Source organism: Sus scrofa, chromosome 12, assembly GCF_000003025.6.
Source record: "Sus scrofa isolate TJ Tabasco breed Duroc chromosome 12, Sscrofa11.1, whole genome shotgun sequence".
NCBI classification, from domain to species: domain Eukaryota; kingdom Metazoa; phylum Chordata; class Mammalia; order Artiodactyla; family Suidae; genus Sus; species Sus scrofa.
In genome coordinates, this window is record NC_010454.4 from 61,118,374 (window position 1) to 61,137,497 (window position 19,124).

Consider the following 19,124-nt stretch of genomic DNA (forward strand, 5'->3'; position numbering starts at 1 on the left):
AGGGCAGGGGCTGCACTGCCGGCATTTGGGCTGGAGGCCACAGCAACGACCAGCACCCCAAGCTGGGGCAGGGAGAAGCCTTGTGTCTCTAGCTCCCAGAGGCGCTTCCTCGGCCTGGGATGGGAGCTGACCGCGGTCAGAGGCCTTCTGGGACAGCCCTGGGGGAGCAGTACGAGCGGCAAGCTGACTGCTGGTGGCTGGGGAAGCAGACTTGGGCGTGCGAGTCACGGCGCCCGAGCCCAGAGCAGGCGGTTCTCAGTTGAGGCGCAGGATCCGAAGCCAGAAAGGAGGCCACGGCTGTATCTGCAGGGCAGCCCCGAGCAGACGCCCCCCCCAGGACCTCAAGCAGCCTGATGGGCTCGCATGCACATGTGGGTAAAAGACGTGCTTTCTCGCCCACCACAGCGGCTCAACTTCCTTTGGAAAATTCGCTCCGAGGCAGTGCACCTGCAGACGGCCCCCCTCAAAGCTTTCCCGAGGAGGGGAGATGTCACCTCATGCTGAGTGGGGGGCCCTGGGAGCAGGGGGCGTGGCCGGGAGGAGCAGCGCCCCGGCGCTGCCCTGCACCCTGTACCTGACGGGCTGGCAAGGCCAGCGAGCAGGGCGAACCCGTGAGAAGACGCGCACTGCTGACGAAACGGGGCTTGTGAAGCCCCCGGGCCGGCCCTGCCCCTCTGGGCGGTGCTGTGGCTGGAGGCTGAGCAACGCCCAGCCCGGGCACAGGCGAGGGACCGCGGTCCTCGCAGGGACCCCTCACGGAAGCCCAGCAGCAAGAGCCCGAGGTCATCCGGATGGGCCTCGGACGGTCTGCGTCCCCGGGAAGGACACCGTGGCGAGGGCTCCTCAACTCCGAAGGCCGAGCCGAAAGGCAGGGGCGCGGGGCGGCCGGGGCACGGGAGAGCCCCCGAGGTGAGGGGCTGGGCAAGAGAGCCGCCCACCCCCTCCCTCCGCTCGGCTCCCCTCAGAGAAGACCCCCGAGGAGGTCGGGGGCGATCGCCTGCTCCTGCCGGCCGGTCAGCCCGGAGGAAGGGCCTGCGCCTCCTCAGGGACCCACAGGGACCCAAGCCAGGCGGTGAGATGCCAAGGACACCTGGCTCGGCGTCACCTGCCCTATCACGTACTGTGTCACATACCGCATGTGGCAGGCCGCAGAGAGCAGGAGCAGGGCTCCGGAAGGCAGATGCTGCAGGGCCCAGGCCCCCAGCCTGCGGGCTCCCTGAACACCAGGGCCCTCCACCTGCCAGGGCGTTCCCGAGCCTCTGCCAGGGCATGCTGGGGGGCAGGGGTGACCCGGGACTTCCTGTTCTTTCCACTCAGAGGAAGGCACTGCCTCCGGTCGCCCCGCAGTGACTCCTGTGTGCAGGCACTGGGGACCTGAGGGAGGCGGGCACGGCTTCCACCCTTGAGGGCCCAGCACTGGCCGAGGCCGGATGAGCACGCGGACAAGCCCCTTCTGTTGTGGGCGCTAGCCAGGGGAGCCACATGGCTCGCGGGGAGGGCTTCCCGGAGACCTAGCAGCCGGCACCATGCAGAGTGGAGGGTCGCTGCAGACGCGGGGCGGGGGGGAAGGGGGGCAGCGAAGACGCAGGGAGGGCGGCCCGGCCGCGGCCCAGGCGGGAGGGCTGGGAAGGGCCTTGGGGATGTGGGGCGGGAGGCAGCTGAGGTGGGACACGCTGTGGAGACTGAGCCCCTCGTGGCTGAGGGCAGGGGAGCCGGGGAGACTGGTGAGAGTCCAGGAGGGTCTGCCAGGGCCGGCAGAGGGTGGCCCGGGGAGCTGGGTGGGCGGAGGCAGCGGGGCCAGGGTGTGGACAGGGGGATGACGCGGAGGCGGGCGGGGAGCGAGACTAGAAGGGGAGACACGGGGCAGAGGGCGAGGGCCATGCCACCCCATGTGCCCAAGAGGCCTGGTCCAGGGACCCGCTGGCGGGGGGGGCACACGACACGGGCGCCAGCTCACCCGCTGATGATCTCCTTGGTCTCTGCCCGGATGAAGTGGTCCTTCTCGGGAGTCAGAATGCACAGGGAGAACTTCTGGCCGGTCCGGGCCTCCCCGTCCACCACGTCCGAGCACTGGTTCATGTTGATGGTGCCCTGAGGGAGCGTTGTGGGCTGCAAGGGCGAGATGGGGGGCACTCAGAGGCCAGACGGGGGGCCCTCAGAGGCCAGCTTGGGCGGAGGAGGCAGGGGCATCCGGCCTCGCCTCCCAAGGTGCCTCCTGAGCCTCCACAGCCGTGCAGACCCCAGTCAGAGCGGGGACAGGGTGCGCCACCTCGCCCTGCCCTCACAGCCCACTTCCTCCTGACCCCTGCCCAGAGAGGCGCGGTGCCAGGCCCGCTCGTCCCAGGACATCCCGCTGGACACGCCTTCCCAGCGAGAACAACATCCCCGCTGGTCCTGGCGGTGGGGGCGGAGGGGCTGCGATGGCAGAGGAGCCGGAAGCCTGGCTTCCGAGGGCACCTGGTCTGAGAGAGCAGGGAGGAAAGCTCCAGGGCAGGTGGTAGCAGAAGAGCAGGAGTCTCTGTCGTGGCTCGGCGGGTTGCAAACCCGACTAGTATCCACAAGGACGCGGGTTCGATCCCTGGCGTCACTCAGTGGGTAAAGGATCTGGCATTGCCATGAGCTGTGGCGTAGGTTGTAGACGCAGCTCAGGCCCTGAGTGGCTGTGGCTGTGGTGGAGGCCGGCAGCGGCAGCTCCCATTCGACCTCTAGCCTGGGAACCTCCAATATGCTGCGGGTGTGCCCCCCCCAACAAAAAAATTAGCAGGGTTATCTTGAGAGGCAAGGAAGCCGGAGAGGTGCGCGTCCTTGAAGGTGGGCTGTGGGGCAGGCCGGAGCCACGGGCGTCATGAACGCTTCAAAGGCAGACCCCCTTGCAGAAGCGCCGCCAGGCTGCCGGGCCGGGGCAGGAACAAGTAACACCCATCCCCCTGCCGTTTCTACCAGCCGAAGTTGTTAGACGCTGATACGAAGGACAGAAACCATCAGCAAGAAGGGACAGTTTTAAGAAGTTCCTACTGAGGTGAAGGGTGAGGACCTTCCTAACTCGCAGCTGCCGTGGGCAGGAGGCAGGTGCCCCCAGGCTGCCGTGGGCAGGAGGCAGGTGGCCGTGGCTGCTGCCACACCAGGTCCAACGATGCTGGCTGAGGGCTGTCACAGGGAGGGCGCCTCAGTGGCGACCCACCTCCACCGCCAGCTTCCCCACCGGGCCGGGCACTTCCTCTGTCCAATCCTGGAGAAGCAGCCGGGGAAGAAAAGGCTGCGTCCCCAGCGCCCCCTGCTGGCGCTCTGCCAGCAGCTCTTTGCCCTGGCCCAGGGACCCTGGGTTCCCGGAGTCACCCCTATATGGCCACTGGCTCTCTGGGCCACTGCAGGGGAAGAAGCGAGCCTCCCAGCTCCAGCCATCCTCCCTGGGTGCAGCTCAGCGCGGGAGTGGGGCAGGAGGGCCAGTGGAGAACCAAACCCACAGCGGCGGAAAGAAGATGCAGCCTCGCAGCACATTCCAAGCATGTCCTGTCTCATAACTGACCCCGCCGGTTGGGGACGCGAGAAGGGATGCGCTCCAGACCAAGCCAAGCAGCATCCTGGCCCCTCCCCACAAGCCCCCGGTGTGGGCAGGCCCAGGTCTGAGGGCTACCCACCCCCGCCCCATTCCATCTACTGGAATCGAGTCGGGGCGATGGCAGCGTCGAGCCCAGGTCTGCTGGGGGCGCAGCAGGGGGCCCCATGGAGCCGGCCCCTCAGCGCTGCTCAATGGGAAGAGCCCAGGGCCGCCTGGCCTCCCCAGGATCACCGAGACTGGCCCCAGCCCTGCCTCCTGTGGCCAGAAGTGGGGGTGGTGAGGCTGCAATGACTTCATTCTTGCCGGCGGGGTGTCCAGAGGACGGAAAGAGACGGAAGGCACGCCCGAGGTCGCCCGAGGCTGGGGAGGGCTGGGGGTGACGGGGGCGACGGCTGGGGAGGACGGAGCTTCTGGCGAGGATGGAAACCGTTCTGAAATTAGACTGTGGTGACGCTCATACACAAGGCTGCTGCACTGGTGTCTACGCTGAAGGACAGTGGCTCACATCAGCACATAAGAGGGCTTCCTGTGGTGGTAGCAGGCTAAAGATTGGCGTTGCTGCCGCTGTGGAGTGGTCCCAGCTGCAGCTCAGGTTCGCTCCCTGGCCCGGGAACTTCCACATGTCCCAGGGGCAACAAAGAAATAAAACAAAACAAGGCACAATTATGGAAAACACCGCAGTGGGTGTGCAGCCGGCCCTTCGAGGGGCCTGCGGGGCACGATCAGGCTCCTGTGGGGAAAGCAGCTGCCTGGGAGGTGACTGAGTCCTTCCTGGTGTCCGACTCCTAAGCCGCACCAGCACTGCCTCTTGTGGCAAGAGCCAAGGAGCAGGCAGCTTGGGCAGAGGGTCCACAAGGGCCAACTTCAATCTCCTGGCCCTGAGGACATGAGTCCACCAGGAAGTCCTCCTGCCAGAGGTGACACTTGCTGAGAAGACACTCCCATCCCCAGGAGGCCCACCTTTCAGATCTGGCCCCTTCCCCATCCAGGGCCAGTGTGGGCATCCGTGGATCCAGCACCAAGGGGCCCACAGGATGCGGGACAGGCCCACGCTGGGCAGCAGCCTTGCGGATGCAGGGAGAAGAAAGGGACAGAACCCCCACGACACAAGGGCTCTGGGCAAGGCAGCAGCTGCGGCGCCAGCCACCTGCTCTGGACATTGGAGGAGACGAACACAGGCCGACGCCAGGACGTTCCTTCTCACACCTGCAGGGAAGGACAGGCCATCGGCCCCCAGCCAGGGCCCATCTGCTCCTCAGATGGGCAGGGGGCACAGGGAAGAGGCACTCACCCCACAACCAGACCGAGTGCCTGCCACCCAGACCCTGCAGCTCACTCACTGGATCAAAGATCCAAACACAAAACACCATGAGCCTCTTAGAGACCAAAGGCAACAGCTTCATAACAGGGACCTGACAGCGATTTCTTGCACATGACACCAAAAGCACAGGCAACAAAAGACAAAATAAACTAGACCTCACTGAAATTAGAAACTTCTGTCCATATAAGGAAGGACACTATCAAGAGAGCTAAAAAAAAAAAAAAAAAAAAAAAAAAAAAAAAAAAAAAAAAAACCAGTTAAAAGACAATTCACAGAATGGAAGAAAACATTTGCAAATCACATATCTGATAAAGGATCAGTATTGAGAATACACAAAGGACTCTCACAACTCAACAACAACAAAAAAACAAATGACAGGGGCGTTGCCATTGTGGCACAGTGGAAACGAATCTGACCAGAAACCATGAGGTTGCGGGTTCGATCCCTGGCCTCACTCAATGTGTTAAGGATCTGGCGTTGCCGTGAGCTGTGGTGTAGGTTGCAGATGCGGCGCAGATCCTGTGTTGCTATGGCTGTGGTGTAGGCGGGCAGCTGTAGCCCCGATTGGACCCCTAGCCTGGGAACCTCCATATGCCGCAGGTGCGGCCCTAAAAAGCAAAAAACAAACAAAAAACAAACAATAAATGAACTAAAATCATTAAAAAGCCTACAGGTAACAGATCTGGAGAGGGTGTGGAGAAAAGGTAACCCTTCTCCACCGGTGGTGGGAATGCAAACTGGTGCAGTGACTGTGGAAAACGGTATGGAGGTGCCTTAAAAACTAAAAATACTTATGATACATTCCTGCAATCCTACTCCTGGGCATATCCTGAGAAAACTCTAATTCAAAAAGATACATGGCCCTCAATGTTCATAGCAGCACTATTCACAGCAGGCAAACATGGAAGCAACCTAAATGTCCACCAGCAGAGGAAGGGATAAAGAAGATGTGATGTATAATATCATGGAATACTACTCAGCCATGAAAAAGGGTGACACAATGCCATCTGCAGCAACATGGATGGACTAGAAATTATCACAGCAACTGAAGTCCGAAAGCAAAAGACAAATACCATAATATCACTTACATGTGGAATCTAAAAAATAATACAAATGAACTTACTTACAAAAGAGAGAAAGACTCACAGACATAGAAAACAAACTTAATGGTTACCGAGGGCAAAAGAAGGGTGGGGGTTGAATTTAGAGGAGTTTGGGATTAATAGACATAAACTACTATATAAAAAAATAAACAACAGAGACCCACTGGACAGCACGGGAAATGATATTTGGCATCTTGTCAGAAACCACAATGGCAAAGAGGAAGAAAAAGAATCCGTACATACGCGTAACTGAGCAACTCTGCCGAACGCCAGAAACGAAGACAACATGGAAACCAACTACGCCAACTTTTTTTTTAAAAGAGAGACAGAAAAAAAGGGGCTGCCTTGAGTGGCACTTCCCCCAAGAAGATAAACGACGGCTAAGAAACACATGGAAAGATGCACAGCACCATCATTTATTTGGAAAAATGCAAATTAAAACCACAATGAGATACCAGTTGATACCTACTAAGATGGTTACAATTAAAAACAAACCAGCCCTGAAAATAAGCGTGCTGATAAAGGTGTGGAAAACCTGCAGCTCTTGGATGTTGCTGGTGGGAGAGAAAAGGACGTGCTGCCACTGCGGAAAAGAGACCGGCAATTCCTCGAGACCCACAGGATCCTCTCATCGTCCAGTGACTCCACGTGCAGGCACGTACCCAGAAGGCACCCAGACAGGCGCCTGGACATGGGCGTTCCCAGCAGCATTATTCACAGGAACCAAAAGGTGGAAACCCCAAGAGTCCACTGAGGGATGAACATACAACAAAGTGGTCCGGAGTTCCCACTGGGGCGCTGGGGGTTAAGAATCCAACTGCAGCAGCTCAGGTCGCTGCAGGGGTGCCGGTTCAATCCCCAGCCCAGGGCAGTGGGTTCAAGGAGCCAGTGTTGCCACCACTGCGGCCTGGACTCAATCCCTAGCCCAGGAACTTCTGTGTACCACGGGTGGGGCCATTAAAAAAAAAAAAAAAAAAAAGGCGAGGTCTACCCAACTATGGAATAGTATTCGTTATAAAAAGGAATGAGGAGTTCCCATGGTGGCTCAGCAGGTTCAGAACCTGACTAGTATCCATGAGGCTGCAGGTGTGATCCCCTGGCTTCACTCAGAGGGTTAAGACTCCGCCGTTGACGCAGGCTGCCGTGAAGGTGGCAGGTGTGGCTTGGATCTGGCACTGCTGTGGGGGGTGGAGGGGGGGAGGCCGGCAGCTGCAGCTCTGATCCGACCTCTAGCCTGGGAACCTCCCTATGCTACCGGTGCAGCTCTAAATAGAAAAGAAAAAAAAGAAGAGAAGAGAAAAAAGAAAAGGGAAGATGAAAGGGGAGGAAAGAAGGCATGAGATTCTGACACCTGCGACCACATGGGTGAACCCTGAAAACATACGTTAGGTGAAATACTCCGGACATGAAAGGAGAGACGTCAGTTTAGCTGGCACGGAGTTTCAGTTTGGGAAGATGAGCAACTTCCGAGGATGGATGGCGGTGACAGCCACACAGCAACGTGATCTGTGTGACGCCACTGAGCGGCACACTTGAAAATGGTTAAGAGGTTAGGTTTTACGTTATCTGTTCCTGCACCCCAAGATCCAGGTGCCCAGGCCCGCCTGAATCCTCGCACTAGGAAGGACACTGTGGCAGGCCTCGATGCGGGGAGCCAGGCACCAAGAAACACCTGCGTGGTCCTACAGAAGGAGCCGGGCCAGCTCCGGCCCAACGCAGAACAGTGGGGACATACCTCACCTCCCACCCCAGCTTCCTCCTCTCCCCACTCTCAGTCCTCAGCTCAAGCGCAGGAGCAGCACCTCACACAGGCAGCAGGCACCCCAGAATCTTGCTGCTCCCTCGCCCATCGGGTGTCAAGACCACACCCCTTCTACCTGCGCGGCAGAACCATTTTCCTGGAAGGCGTGGTGACCTCAGGTGCAAACTACGTACAGGAGAGCACCCGGCAGAGGTGAGCCTTCTGACCTCAGCAGGGCAGGGGCAGCGCAGCCCAGTGCAGCAGCCAGGTCCGCGCCGGCCCCTGACGTGAGCCCGCCTCCTTCCCCAGAGGCAGAAGAACCACTACCATCTGCCTTAAAGTTCTGCCCCGCTCCTCCTGGCTCCTAGGCCGGCCTGCACCCTGTCTCCACAGCCACCTCTACTCCTGTGACTCACAACGTTTCGGAGGCCAACCTAGAAGCCTCCTGGGGGAAGGACGGACGCCTTGCCTAAGCTCTGGGCTCAGACTGGCTCCACTTTACACCGAGAGAACGCGCAGCCCCAGCACCCTCCTGGAAGCCCACGAGGTCACCTGGGAACACACCAGACAAGTTTGGGTACAACACCGGCTTGGGGCCAGGGACAGTGTAAGAACAGGACAGACGAGGGCCACCCTCACAAAAGCTCACTTGACCCCTGCGGTGATGAAGGGCAAGAGAAGAAAACAACTCTCCCGCTGCAGGTCTGGGCGGGCGGCAGGGACAAAAGGGAAGCGGGCACAGGGCTGGGAGCTCCCGGGCAGGGGGCCGGCGTGAGCAGGGAGGCCCCCAGCGGGGATGAGCGGGGTCTGGCCTGGGGAAACGGGAGGGCCAGCCTGCCTGCTGTTCTGGAACAAAGGCGCCCCAGCTGGCCCCAGCCGGCGGGCCCCGCGGAGCCCAGGAGAAGGAGGTGGCCTGGCCGTGGCTCACAAGAGCACCCGACCCCGGGCGAGGTGCTAAGCTGATGAGCTCCGAGGTGGACAACAACCAGGGCTGGGCACTGGGCACAGCTGGATTCAGATCCCAGCTCCAGGGCGGACCACCGGTCTGGCCTGGGCAAGGGCCCTCAGCTTTCCCCTGTAAACTGAGGGAGAGAGATCATCTCCAGACGTTCTAGAAAACCTGTAGAGTCTAGTGTGAGAAGGAAAAGAAAACTCCTCTTTTGTTCCACGTGTGGCCTATATCCCCGCCTTTGTAACACACAGGTCCCTTCAGACGAACAACACGACGGACGGGGCTCCGACAGGCAGGGCGGCAAAGGAGGGAGGCCAGGGGCCGTCTGGACGGCAAGATCACCAGCTGGCTCGGTGAAGAAAGCACGCTGCCACCTTCAGCCTTGGCTCCAGCCACCGCTGGGGCACAAGACAGGGCCGGCAGCAACCCTGGGAGGCTCCAGACGATGGCCCCACAGGTCACAGGAGCGAGGGAGGCGAGCCCCAGGCCATCTGCCGTTGGAGCTGGAAAGGCCGCGTGAGGCAGCCCAGGGCGGAGCACAGCCTTGCTGGGGCAGGAGCACGGCAGGAAAAGGTCAGGAGACAGGCCGGAGCCGCTCCGAGGGGCAGAGCTGGGCAGCTGAGGGAGGCCCGGAGGACAGACGTCGAGGAGGCCGGGACTCAGTGTTCTTCTCAGATGCAGAGGACAGGGCGCATCTGCGTCCCCGGCCCCGTCACTTCTCAACACAAGCGGCTGTCTCGGGAGCTCTCCTGTGCGGCAGCAGGTTAAGGATCCGATGCTGCCACAGCGGAGGTGTAGATCCCTGGCCCGGGAATGTCCGTATGTCTTGTGTGTGGCCCCCCCAAAACAAAAACAAACAAAAAAAACCCCAGCTGCCTCTGGCAAAGACTCCCATCCATCAGACTGGAAGGGCCTGAGACAATCAGGTAGCCAGGGGACAAGGAACAGCCCCGAGGGGCCAGATGGCCCAAGGGCACACAGCAGCTGGGCAGCACAGGATGGCTTCCTGGAGCCAGGGAAGAAGGACGTGGCAGGGTGGGAGCCGAAAGGCATGCTGGCACCACCAACAGAGGCGCAGAGCCTCTCCTGAGGCCCACGTGCCCTGGGCAGGTGCAGAGCCGGCAGCTCTTCCTTCCCTTTCCCAGCAGGGGGGGTTCAGGGCCGAGGCTCACACAGGTCAGGACTCAACAGAGGCCAGAAGCGAACGGAACGTGATTCCAGTGAGTGGTACGTGGAGGAGACCAGGTCTCGAGCTGAATCCCGCAGGAACAGGCTAAAAGGCCTCGGCTGGCTCCCTCGAGGGGGCGCTGCTCCGGGAGGGGCCGGGGATACAGGACAGGCCACTGCCTGCAAAAGGCATCAACTCCGCACACACACACTGGACACCCGGCCCGAGGGCACAGCACCCGCCACGGAAAGATGAGCGCAGACGTCAAGTCTGACCACAGCCTGCGGGAAGCACAGGGCAAGGAGGCCGGGCACAGCCAAGGCGGATGGTAAAGGCTCCTCGTGGCCCCAGGACCAGGCTTGTCAAGTGAGGCACCTGGGAAGGGCCAGGCTCAGAAGACGGGCTGCAGAGACAAGCTCGACCGGAGGAGAGGCGGCACAGACACCGGGGGCTTCGGCTAAATGAACGCTCTGTCCCCATGACCTGAGGCTGGCACCACCTCCAGAGCAGACACATGACCATCAATGGGCCACTCGACAGTGATCACCCAGACAGCAGGCGCTCATCAAGCACCTACCATGTGCCAGGCCCGACTCTGGGCACTGAGAACACAGCAACAAACACAACTTGACAACAATCTCTGGCCTGACCAAAAAAAAGAAAAAAGTCTCCTTAATGGCGCAGCTGGTTAAGGACCCGAGGGTGCCACTGCTGTGGCGCGAGCTCCGTCTCTGGCCCAGGGAAGCCCCAAGTGTCGAGGGAGCAGCCGCCTCTGGCCTCACAGAGCCGACCCTGCAAGCGAAACAGAGGAAGCACACGCGTGGGAGGTGGCGGCGAGGGGCTCGGGGGAGGTGGAGGTGGTTCCCAGGCAGCAGGGAGGCAGGCAGGCAGGCAGCAGGGAGGGACTGAGGTGCAGGTCGGGGACAGAGGGACAGAGGGGGAAGTAAGAGGGGAGGCGCCAGTGGACTCAATCCTGAGTCGGTGCTGCTGCCTTGGCTTTTTTGTTTTGCTTTTTAGGGCCACACCCACGGCACATGGAGGTTCCCAGGCTAGGGGTCAGATCAGAGCTGCAGCTGCCGGTCTACACCACAGCCACAGCCACAGCCACGCTGGATCCTCAACCCACTGAGTGAGGCCAGGGATCGAACCTGCGTCTTCATGGGTTCTCGTCAGGTTGGCTTCTGTCGCGCCACGCCGGGAACCCCGCCGCTGCCTTGGTTTGATCAGCGTCTGAGAGAGAGTCCTGCAACTACAGTGCAGGTCTGAGAAGGTGCTGGCTCAGGCCTCAACAGCCAGTCCCCAGCGCCACCTCTGACTCACCGCCGCCACCAGGCCTCCCACTGCAGAGGCAGCGACGGAGGCCCCTGGACACAGGTCACGGTGGCGGGTGCCAGGGCTCAGGGAGGAATTTCCGACCGTGACCCGAGCCCACCCTTCCTGTGGCGTCGCTCCTGGGATCCCAGCCCCGTCCTGCGCTGGACGCCGGCCGGTGTCCCGGCTGGAGGCCAGGGTCCTGCCGTCCTCCAAGGGCGACTCTGGCGGCCCCTCTTTCCCAGCCCTGCCCGGCCGCCTGGCCTAGAAACGCCTGCCCTTTCTCCCGTTTCTTCGGTGCTACTCCTTTACTTTAAAATAAGCTTTTAGCTCCGTTTAGATTCCCGGGAGGCCGTGAGGAGTGCGGAGCTCTCCGTGTCCCCCGGTGCTCGCCTCCTGCCTGGCGTGCTGTGTCCGCCACAGGCTGACCCGCAGCAGGTCACTAGAGGCCGCCCTCCGCTCAGCTCTCCCTGTGCCCTCCGTCCGGGTCCGGGCCGGCACCCGCAGGCCGTTTCGCTGTCCTGTCCCCCCAGCTCCTCTCGCTCAGACGCGCCGGACTCAGTGGGGCGCCGGGGCCCTCCTCAGGGTTACACTGGGTGGGGGTTCGGCCAGGGAGCAGGCCCGTCCCCCTCGGCGCTGACCTCGAGCGCCTGGCTCAGGTGTGTTTGTCGGGCTTCCCTCCAGGGGTGTCCCCGTCCCCACTGTCCTCCCAGGAGGGACGTCCCTGTGGGCCCCACGCGGGAGGGGTGGGGAGTCAGTGCCACCTCCTCGGGGGTGGAGTCGCCCCCTGGATGGGATGCTGGGACTCCTCCTGCTCAGGTGACTGTTTGCTGTCCCCTTGCGTATCTCTGTGTTCAGTGAGTTCCCAGGGGGCGGTGTGGACGCACAGTGTCTGTCTTACAGTCTGGATTATAATCCGACACTGCATCACGAGAGGCGGTACTGTGGGTGCCTGGCACTCAGGGCTGGGTTAGCACCCAAAGGCCCCACCAACCACATTCAGAAAGAAAATGAAACCTCGGGCAGCCTGAAGGAAGAGGGAGATGGCAGGCCTCCCTTCTCCAGGGACACTGAGACGCTCACAAGACCAGGAAGGGGGACCATGCCAGGCGACTGCACCCCGACGAGAGCCGGGTGGGAGGTGACAGCTGGTGCCCCAAGAGGCCCCAGGGGACCAGCAAGGCAGAGAGACTCCTGCCTCCACAGCCTGGCCGAGAACACGGCAGAGGGGACGCAGCCAGCACAGGTGCTGCGCTGACCACAGGGCACATAGGCAGACACATCCTTCTGGTCAACCATGCTGCTGGGCCTTGAAACCAAGCGGCCTGGGCTGAGCAGGACCCACACGAGCTGGAAGCCCAAGGGGAAAAATCCTAAGACTTATTACAAGAACCCAAAAGATCTAGTGACAGAGAAACTGGAACCTGAATCACAGGCATCCCCAGCTGGCCAGGTCTGCCGGGGGGGTGGGGAGGGACAGAAAGGTAACGAGAGCTTCCGGCAGGGACCCTCGCCTGCAGCCTGTGCACCGAGTCTGCCTGGAAACCGCCAGGCAGGGCCGCACCCAAGCCCTTCCCTTGGCCCCCAGGATTGAGGGCAGGGGAAGCCCGCTCTGTGGGCAGGTCCAGCACAGAGTCAGAGCAACCTGGACAGGGCCCAGCCAGCCTGGCTCCTCGCCCTCCTAGCGAACCTGGCAGCAGGACCGCGTCCCTGTGCTCTGCAGGCTCCTGGGCTCCTTCCCGGGCAGAAGGCAGCCTCGGACTAATGCTGGACCCGAGGCGGGATCCCCTGGGCCCTCAGCACCCAGCCCAGCACGGGGGCAGCAGGGGACCGCTTGGGAGGGGGTGTCCAGAGTGCTCCTGGGCCCTCCCTCCGAGACGGCCACAGCTCGTGTGCTTCTCCCCTGCTCACCATGCAGCCCACCAAGCCCTCGGGGCAGGGGCACTCTGTCTGGGGACCGCAGGGGCCCAGGAAGCAGACACGCCCCAAGCCAGCACAGGCGGCTGTGAGACCCAGAGTGAGGGAATCACGGCTCCTTTCACTCCTCTGGCCACTGGATGGACAGTCCTGAGCACCGGCAGTGCTGGAGGGGATGCGGATGGGGCGCCGGGGACAGCAGCCCCCCGACGTCTACTCCAACGCGCCAGGCACCCGAGGTACGTGCAGACGCATCGAGCCGCAGCCTGGGACGGGTGTGCTCGTCCGTCCGTACGGTCGCCCCAGTGATTAAAAACCTCTCTTTGGGCGGAAGATGCCCGAGCCGGGGCTGGAATGATCAAAGACTAAAGCGTACCAGGGAGCCCTGCCAGGACACAGAGCTCCCTGTGCTGCACAGCCACGCTCTTCCCCGAGGACTGGCCCTCAGACGGCCAGAAACAGCCTCTCCTGGCCAGGGCCTCCCGAGAAGCACCACCTCCAAGTAGCTGATGCCCCCCAGGCCTGTCTCGGACGGGCCTCCCCCATGTGCCCCAGTCCCAGAGGGCCAGGGCACCCCCACCGCCCTCTGCCACAGACGGCAGCTCCCACCCCAGGGCATCCTCTGCAGGGCGCCTCAACCGCACCGTGGATGGAGGGCAGGGCTCCCGACGCGGGTGGGAATCCACGCGCACCTCAGCTGACGCAGGACGAGATCCGCGTCCACTCGCGGATGGACAGTGAGTCCACCTCTATGCTTCTGTGTGAGGCTTGTGGAACCCGCAAGTGGGGAACCCAGGACACGAGAGGATACAGAGAGAAAGCACGAGAACGCAGTGGAAACCTGAGCCTGTCCCACAGACGTACTGTAGAGCAACAAGGCCCCTTGCAGCCCCTCACTGTCAGCCCCTCCCCACACAGGAAGGACCCCAACAGAACGAGCTTCTCTCCAGACAGGGGGCCATGCCAAGGGGCCCACAGTGGGGCCCAGGGAGTCTTCAGGAAACCAAGGCGGAGGCTGAGAGCAGAGCCGGGGAAGACAGGCTGACACGGGAGGGGTGGGCAGCCGCCCCTGGAGCCAGCTGGCTGCCCCCACCAGCCTGCTCGCCGCACCCCAAGGGTGACCCCAGGGAGACACGGCTGAAGGAAAACCATCGGGTCTCTGCCCCGGGATGCAGGACAGGTGCTTTGCCACGGGCGGAGGAGGGATGGAGCAGCGGCTGGGCCTCAGCGGCCTCCCACCCAGAGCTGACAGCAGCCTTGGTCCGTTCAGCAGGAAGGAGGGAAGACGCAGCCGCCCAGTGACGAGGACAGCTTGGGTGTCTTTCCGCCTGAACAGAGGAGTCATTCTCTATCGGGAAAAGTAAAACAAATTCTGGAAATCTACAAGGCCAAAGGCTCGGGGCGGCGAAGCCATGAGTCCACGGCCCGAGCAGGCCCGCCCGACGCATCTCAGCAGACGCATATCCAGGAGGCTCTGGGCACCCCGTCGGCTACTCACACAGCTGCAGAGCAGCGTGGCCTTGAGCAAGGCACCTAAGCTCTCCAGGCCTCAATTTTTCCAGCTGCAAAATGGCTTTGTAAATGAGCCACAGGGCACAGAGCCCTTAAGAGCAGTTTCTGGCACAGAGCAAGTGCTGTAAGAGCATTTGATAAGCAAATAACATACGCATTCTTCCTTATCACCCCAAGTTCTGCTCACGAGAACACATGTTCGGAGCCCCGTGAGAGGCCACTGCATGCCCATGAGGACAAGCACAGCGAGTGCAACGGGGGAGACGGTCAGTGCCATGCTGGGAGGACAGCGAGAGCCCGACTTTCTTATACCCACTAGTCAGATGGCGCAGTCGCTGCGGACACGTGCGAAGGCTCCTCAAGAAAGTCACTGGCACAGTAGGATAAGGATCCGGCACTGTCTCTGTGGTGACAAGGGTTCAATCCTTGGCCCGGGAACTTGCACATGCTGCAGGGGCAGCCAAAAGAACCACCAGTGAGAGACACCACCCCACCTGGCAATTCCACTCCAGATACACATCCAAGAAAACACGCTAGGGGTGTCCAGAGAAACCTGTCGTGACGTCCAGAGCAGCTCTATTCACAACAGCCAATGTGCAAGGAGCCCGGATGTCCACCAGCAGGTGAACACACAAAATGTGGCCCGTCCACACCACGCTGTTCTGCTTTAGGCAGGAATGAAATTCGGACACCGAGCTGAACACGGGTGACCCCTCGACACTCAGCACCGAGTGGGAACAGCAGACGGCAAGGCTGCACATCGCGTGGCTCCGTGTAGGCACACGGGAAGAAGAGGGAAGGCCACGGGGTGGCTGGGGCAGCTGGCGGGGAACGGGCGGGCCTGCTGAAGGGCACAGGGCTCCGCTCTGCGGTGAGGACCGTGTTCGGAAACAGACCGCACTGACGGCTGCTGGACGGTGTCCGTGCAGGTACGACCTGTGTGGTGTCTGAGCTCCACCTCCACGGCACAGCGCGACAAACGCTTTTTTATGTGAGGTGACGCGATGAGCAAGCAGCTAGGCCAAGGCTTCCAGGCCACCCTCTCGCACCCCGCTCCCGAGCTCCCTGGGCCCAACGGCCGCTTCTCCCTCACCTGCAGGTGTCGGCTGGGAGGACTCATGCAGGCTGTGCGTCTGTCACGGGAGATTTTATATTAACAGCTAGGCCTGCCACCCTGCGCGCACCTCGTCTCTCACTGAGCTCCTGTCCCGGAGGCTTCAGAGACACCTCCCGACCACCACGAGGCCCTGGACCGGGGTCCTCTCTGCAGCAATGCTAGTAGGCTGGCATCCAGGACACAGTGGCTGGGAGGAGGAAGGGGGGAGACGCATGCACACACACGCCCGCGCCCGTGCATGCGCACTCGCGCGTGCGCACACACACACACACACACAGAGGCCCTCACGCCTCCCCACACGGACAGGAAGGGGTCTCCTCCTCACCCTCCCGCTCAGACCACAGGCCCCTGAGGCTCCTCCAGGTCTGATGCACTCCCAGCCCGGCTCCACCAGCGCCAAGGCTGCTCAGGCTCTCCTCCCCCCTCCCCGGTACCTGTGTCTGTGGGGAGGTTAGCTTGGAGCTGCTGGAGGTCGGGAGGAAGAGCCCCTCCCATGTCCTGGCTCAAGAGAAGAGGTGTGCCCAGGGTGGCACAGCAGTTAACGAACCCGACTGGTATCCACAAGGACCCAGGTTCGATCCCTGGCCTCGCTCAGTGGGTTAAGGATCCGGCATGGCCGTGAGCTGTGGTGTAGGTCACAGACGAGGCTTGGATCTGGCCTTGCTGTGGTTGTGGCTACATCTCTGATTTGACCCCTAGCCCGGGAACCTCCATGTGCTACAGGTTCAACCCTAAAAAAACAAACAAAAACAAAAACAAAAAAAAGAATTGGACTACGGCGGCTCAGGCTGCTGCTCAAGTTCAGTCCCTGGCCCAGGAACTTCCAGGGCTGTGCTGTGGGTGCAGCCATTAAAAACAAACAAACAACACTGGAGATGCCCGAGACTGCCAGGTGACTGAAAAAACGAGCAAACAGCAGGGGACTTTCTTTCCAGCAGAAGAGCGATGGCTTGCATGCTGAGCTCACTCCACTACCACAGAGCCGGGTCAGGGCCGCCGCCAACCACAGGGCACCAGTGGGCTGGCCAGAGTGCATCGCCGTCCAGCCAACAGCCCTGGGCCAAGGCACAGGGGCATCGGCTGACCTTCCTTCAGCTTCCCCAGCCCTACATGCAGCCTGGCACAGGCAGGGCCTGACCCTTGCCTTGGGGACAGAGCGTGCCCGGGAAGCGCAGCTGCGGGACACTTCGACGTAGGGGAAGAGGTGGGGGCTCTGGTCTCGGGGGCCGGGAGGGCCCTGCACAGTTAGGAAGCAGCAGAGCTGGGCTTACTTGAGAGCCAAACGCCCACAGGGTGCCAGCCGCCCACAGGCCACGGGGACAGGCTGATCCCCAGAAGCATCAGGCCGTCCTCTCCCCTGTCACCGCCCCCAAGGTCCTCCTGGCCTTTAAGGACCCCTCCCCAGCACAGCACACACCTCCCCTCCGAAGCTAATTAAATGCCTCGAGTTAATTTTAGTCTCTGGAGCTGCACCTGGGATGCGCTAAGAGGCGGGAGGGACTCACTGGGTGACCTGGATTGTCGCTGAGATGTCGGCCCTCAGCGCCAGTCGGTGTTGGGGGTCACGGGATGAGACCCCTCACTTGGGCTGGGAGTGCACCGGGCAGGCGGGCCCACAGCTGCTGGAGTCAAAGACCTCCCTTCTCCTTAGGGACAAGTGGAATGACGGCTGTTCCCAAGAAAACACCCTGCCGCACGTCCTGCGAGATGCCCTGCTGCTAAACAGGAACAAAGACGCCTCCCTCGAGGACTGGGTTACCCAGCTTAAAACACAACGAGGGCATCAGAAGCCGGGGAAATCGTGTGCAAAGGACCGTGGTCTGAGGCAGGGCAGGCCGTCAGCGAGCGGGTGCGGGAGCGGGCGCCGTTCCCGCGGAGAGCCAGGCGGCCGTCTTTCTCCACAGTCGTCTCACTCCAGCAGATGGGCAGGGAGACACCGGCTCACCCCGAGGGACCCTGCTGGGATGGGCACAGCCTGGACATCACCCAGCGAGCAGCCGCGGCCGGGGCAGGGGCAGGGGTGGGGCGGGTGGAGCAGGAACGGGCGCGCTCTCCACGTGAGAAAGGGGAGGAGGCAGGCAGGACCAGGGCCCCGGGCTGCCCGGGCGAGCTGGGGAACCTCCACTTGGGCTACTCAAAGTCGAGGCCACCGCCTCCAAAACAGCCAGAGCAGCTGCAGGGCAGCGGCGGCGGCCGGAAGCCCCCCGCCCCCCAGCGGCGCCCGGGAGGAGTCCCCGGTGCGACAGGAAGGCGGCGGGGGGACAGGAAGTGGAGCTCCACGGAGGTCCTGTCCCGCATCACACTCATCGGAGAGTCCCCTCCTCTCCCATCCCAGGGATGCCAAAGTTTAGACGTAGCGAGGGCAGCCAGCAGACGGCGGAGCTGGAGTTCAAGCCCACACACATCCGTCCGTGGAGCCTCTGGTGACAAGCCAGCCGACACGAGCTGTGGGCCTGCACTGCCCGGGCTGGCACGCTGTGCTCCCCCAGGCCAGGCTTGTGGGCATCCAGGAGGGGTGGGGCGGCCCTACAGACCCTTCGGGGTGCAGCGCCACAGCTTTCCAGATTAACCTGTCATCACCCCACACCACATCCATCTGTGCCGCTCTCGGCCCAGGACAGCGGCAGGGCAGAGGTGGAATCTGGCTGGGGGTCACTGAAGGGCCTCTCGATGCACTGAATGTCCCCCCTCAATATTCCTACATTAAAACCCTACCCCTCGGAGTTCCCGTCGTGGCTCAGTGGTTAACGAATCCGACTAGGAATCGAGAGGTTGTGGGTTCGATCCCCGGCCTCGCTCGGTGGGTTAAGGATCCGTCGTGGCCGTGAGCTGTGGTGTAAGTTGCAGACGAGGTTCGGATCCTGCGTTGCTGTGGCTGTGGTGTAGGCTGGCGGCTACAGCTCCAATTCGACCCCTAGCCTGGGAACCTCCACATGCCGCCGGAAGCGGCCCTAGAAAAGGCAAATAGACCAAAAAAAAAAGAAGAAAAAAAGAAACCCCCCTACCCCTCAATGGGAGAGCATCACAGGCGGGGCCCTGGGTGACTCGATCGGACGCGGTCACGAGGGTGGAGCGCTCGAGGATGGGACCCTGCGTCCCCTCTCTGCCAGGTGAGGGCACAAGGAGCCACCTGGAAGCAGGTCCTCACCTGACCCTGGACTTTCAGGCTCCAGAACAATGAGAAACAAACAGTGTTGTTTATAAGCCACTCAGTCTGTGGTACTCGCTGCAGCAGCCTCGATGGAGTAAGACAGACCCAGAGGGCAGTCCCCCCAACCCCGCAGACAGCACCCGCCGGGGAGGACCCCCCAGCTCCACCCTCTGCTGACTGCCTGTGGGACAGGCTGGCAGCAGGGAGGTGACGCCTGGACGGATTCCTCTGAACAAGCAATAAACCAAAAAGAGCCTCTCATCATTTCAACC

The 19,124-nt window shown here is 61.7% G+C and overlaps 1 protein-coding gene across 12 annotated transcripts in view; it reads right to left on the bottom strand.

Moving 5' to 3' along the window:
• MPRIP (myosin phosphatase Rho interacting protein) overlaps positions 1-19,124 on the bottom strand; it is a 108,290-nt gene that overhangs the window by 40,757 nt on the left and 48,409 nt on the right. For all 12 annotated transcript variants that reach the window (XM_021068036.1, XM_021068039.1, XM_021068038.1 and 9 more), the window contains one exon: positions 1,958-2,109. In XM_021068036.1, coding sequence (XP_020923695.1) covers positions 1,958-2,109 — 152 coding nt within the window. The remainder of the gene's footprint in view (positions 1-1,957; positions 2,110-19,124) is intronic.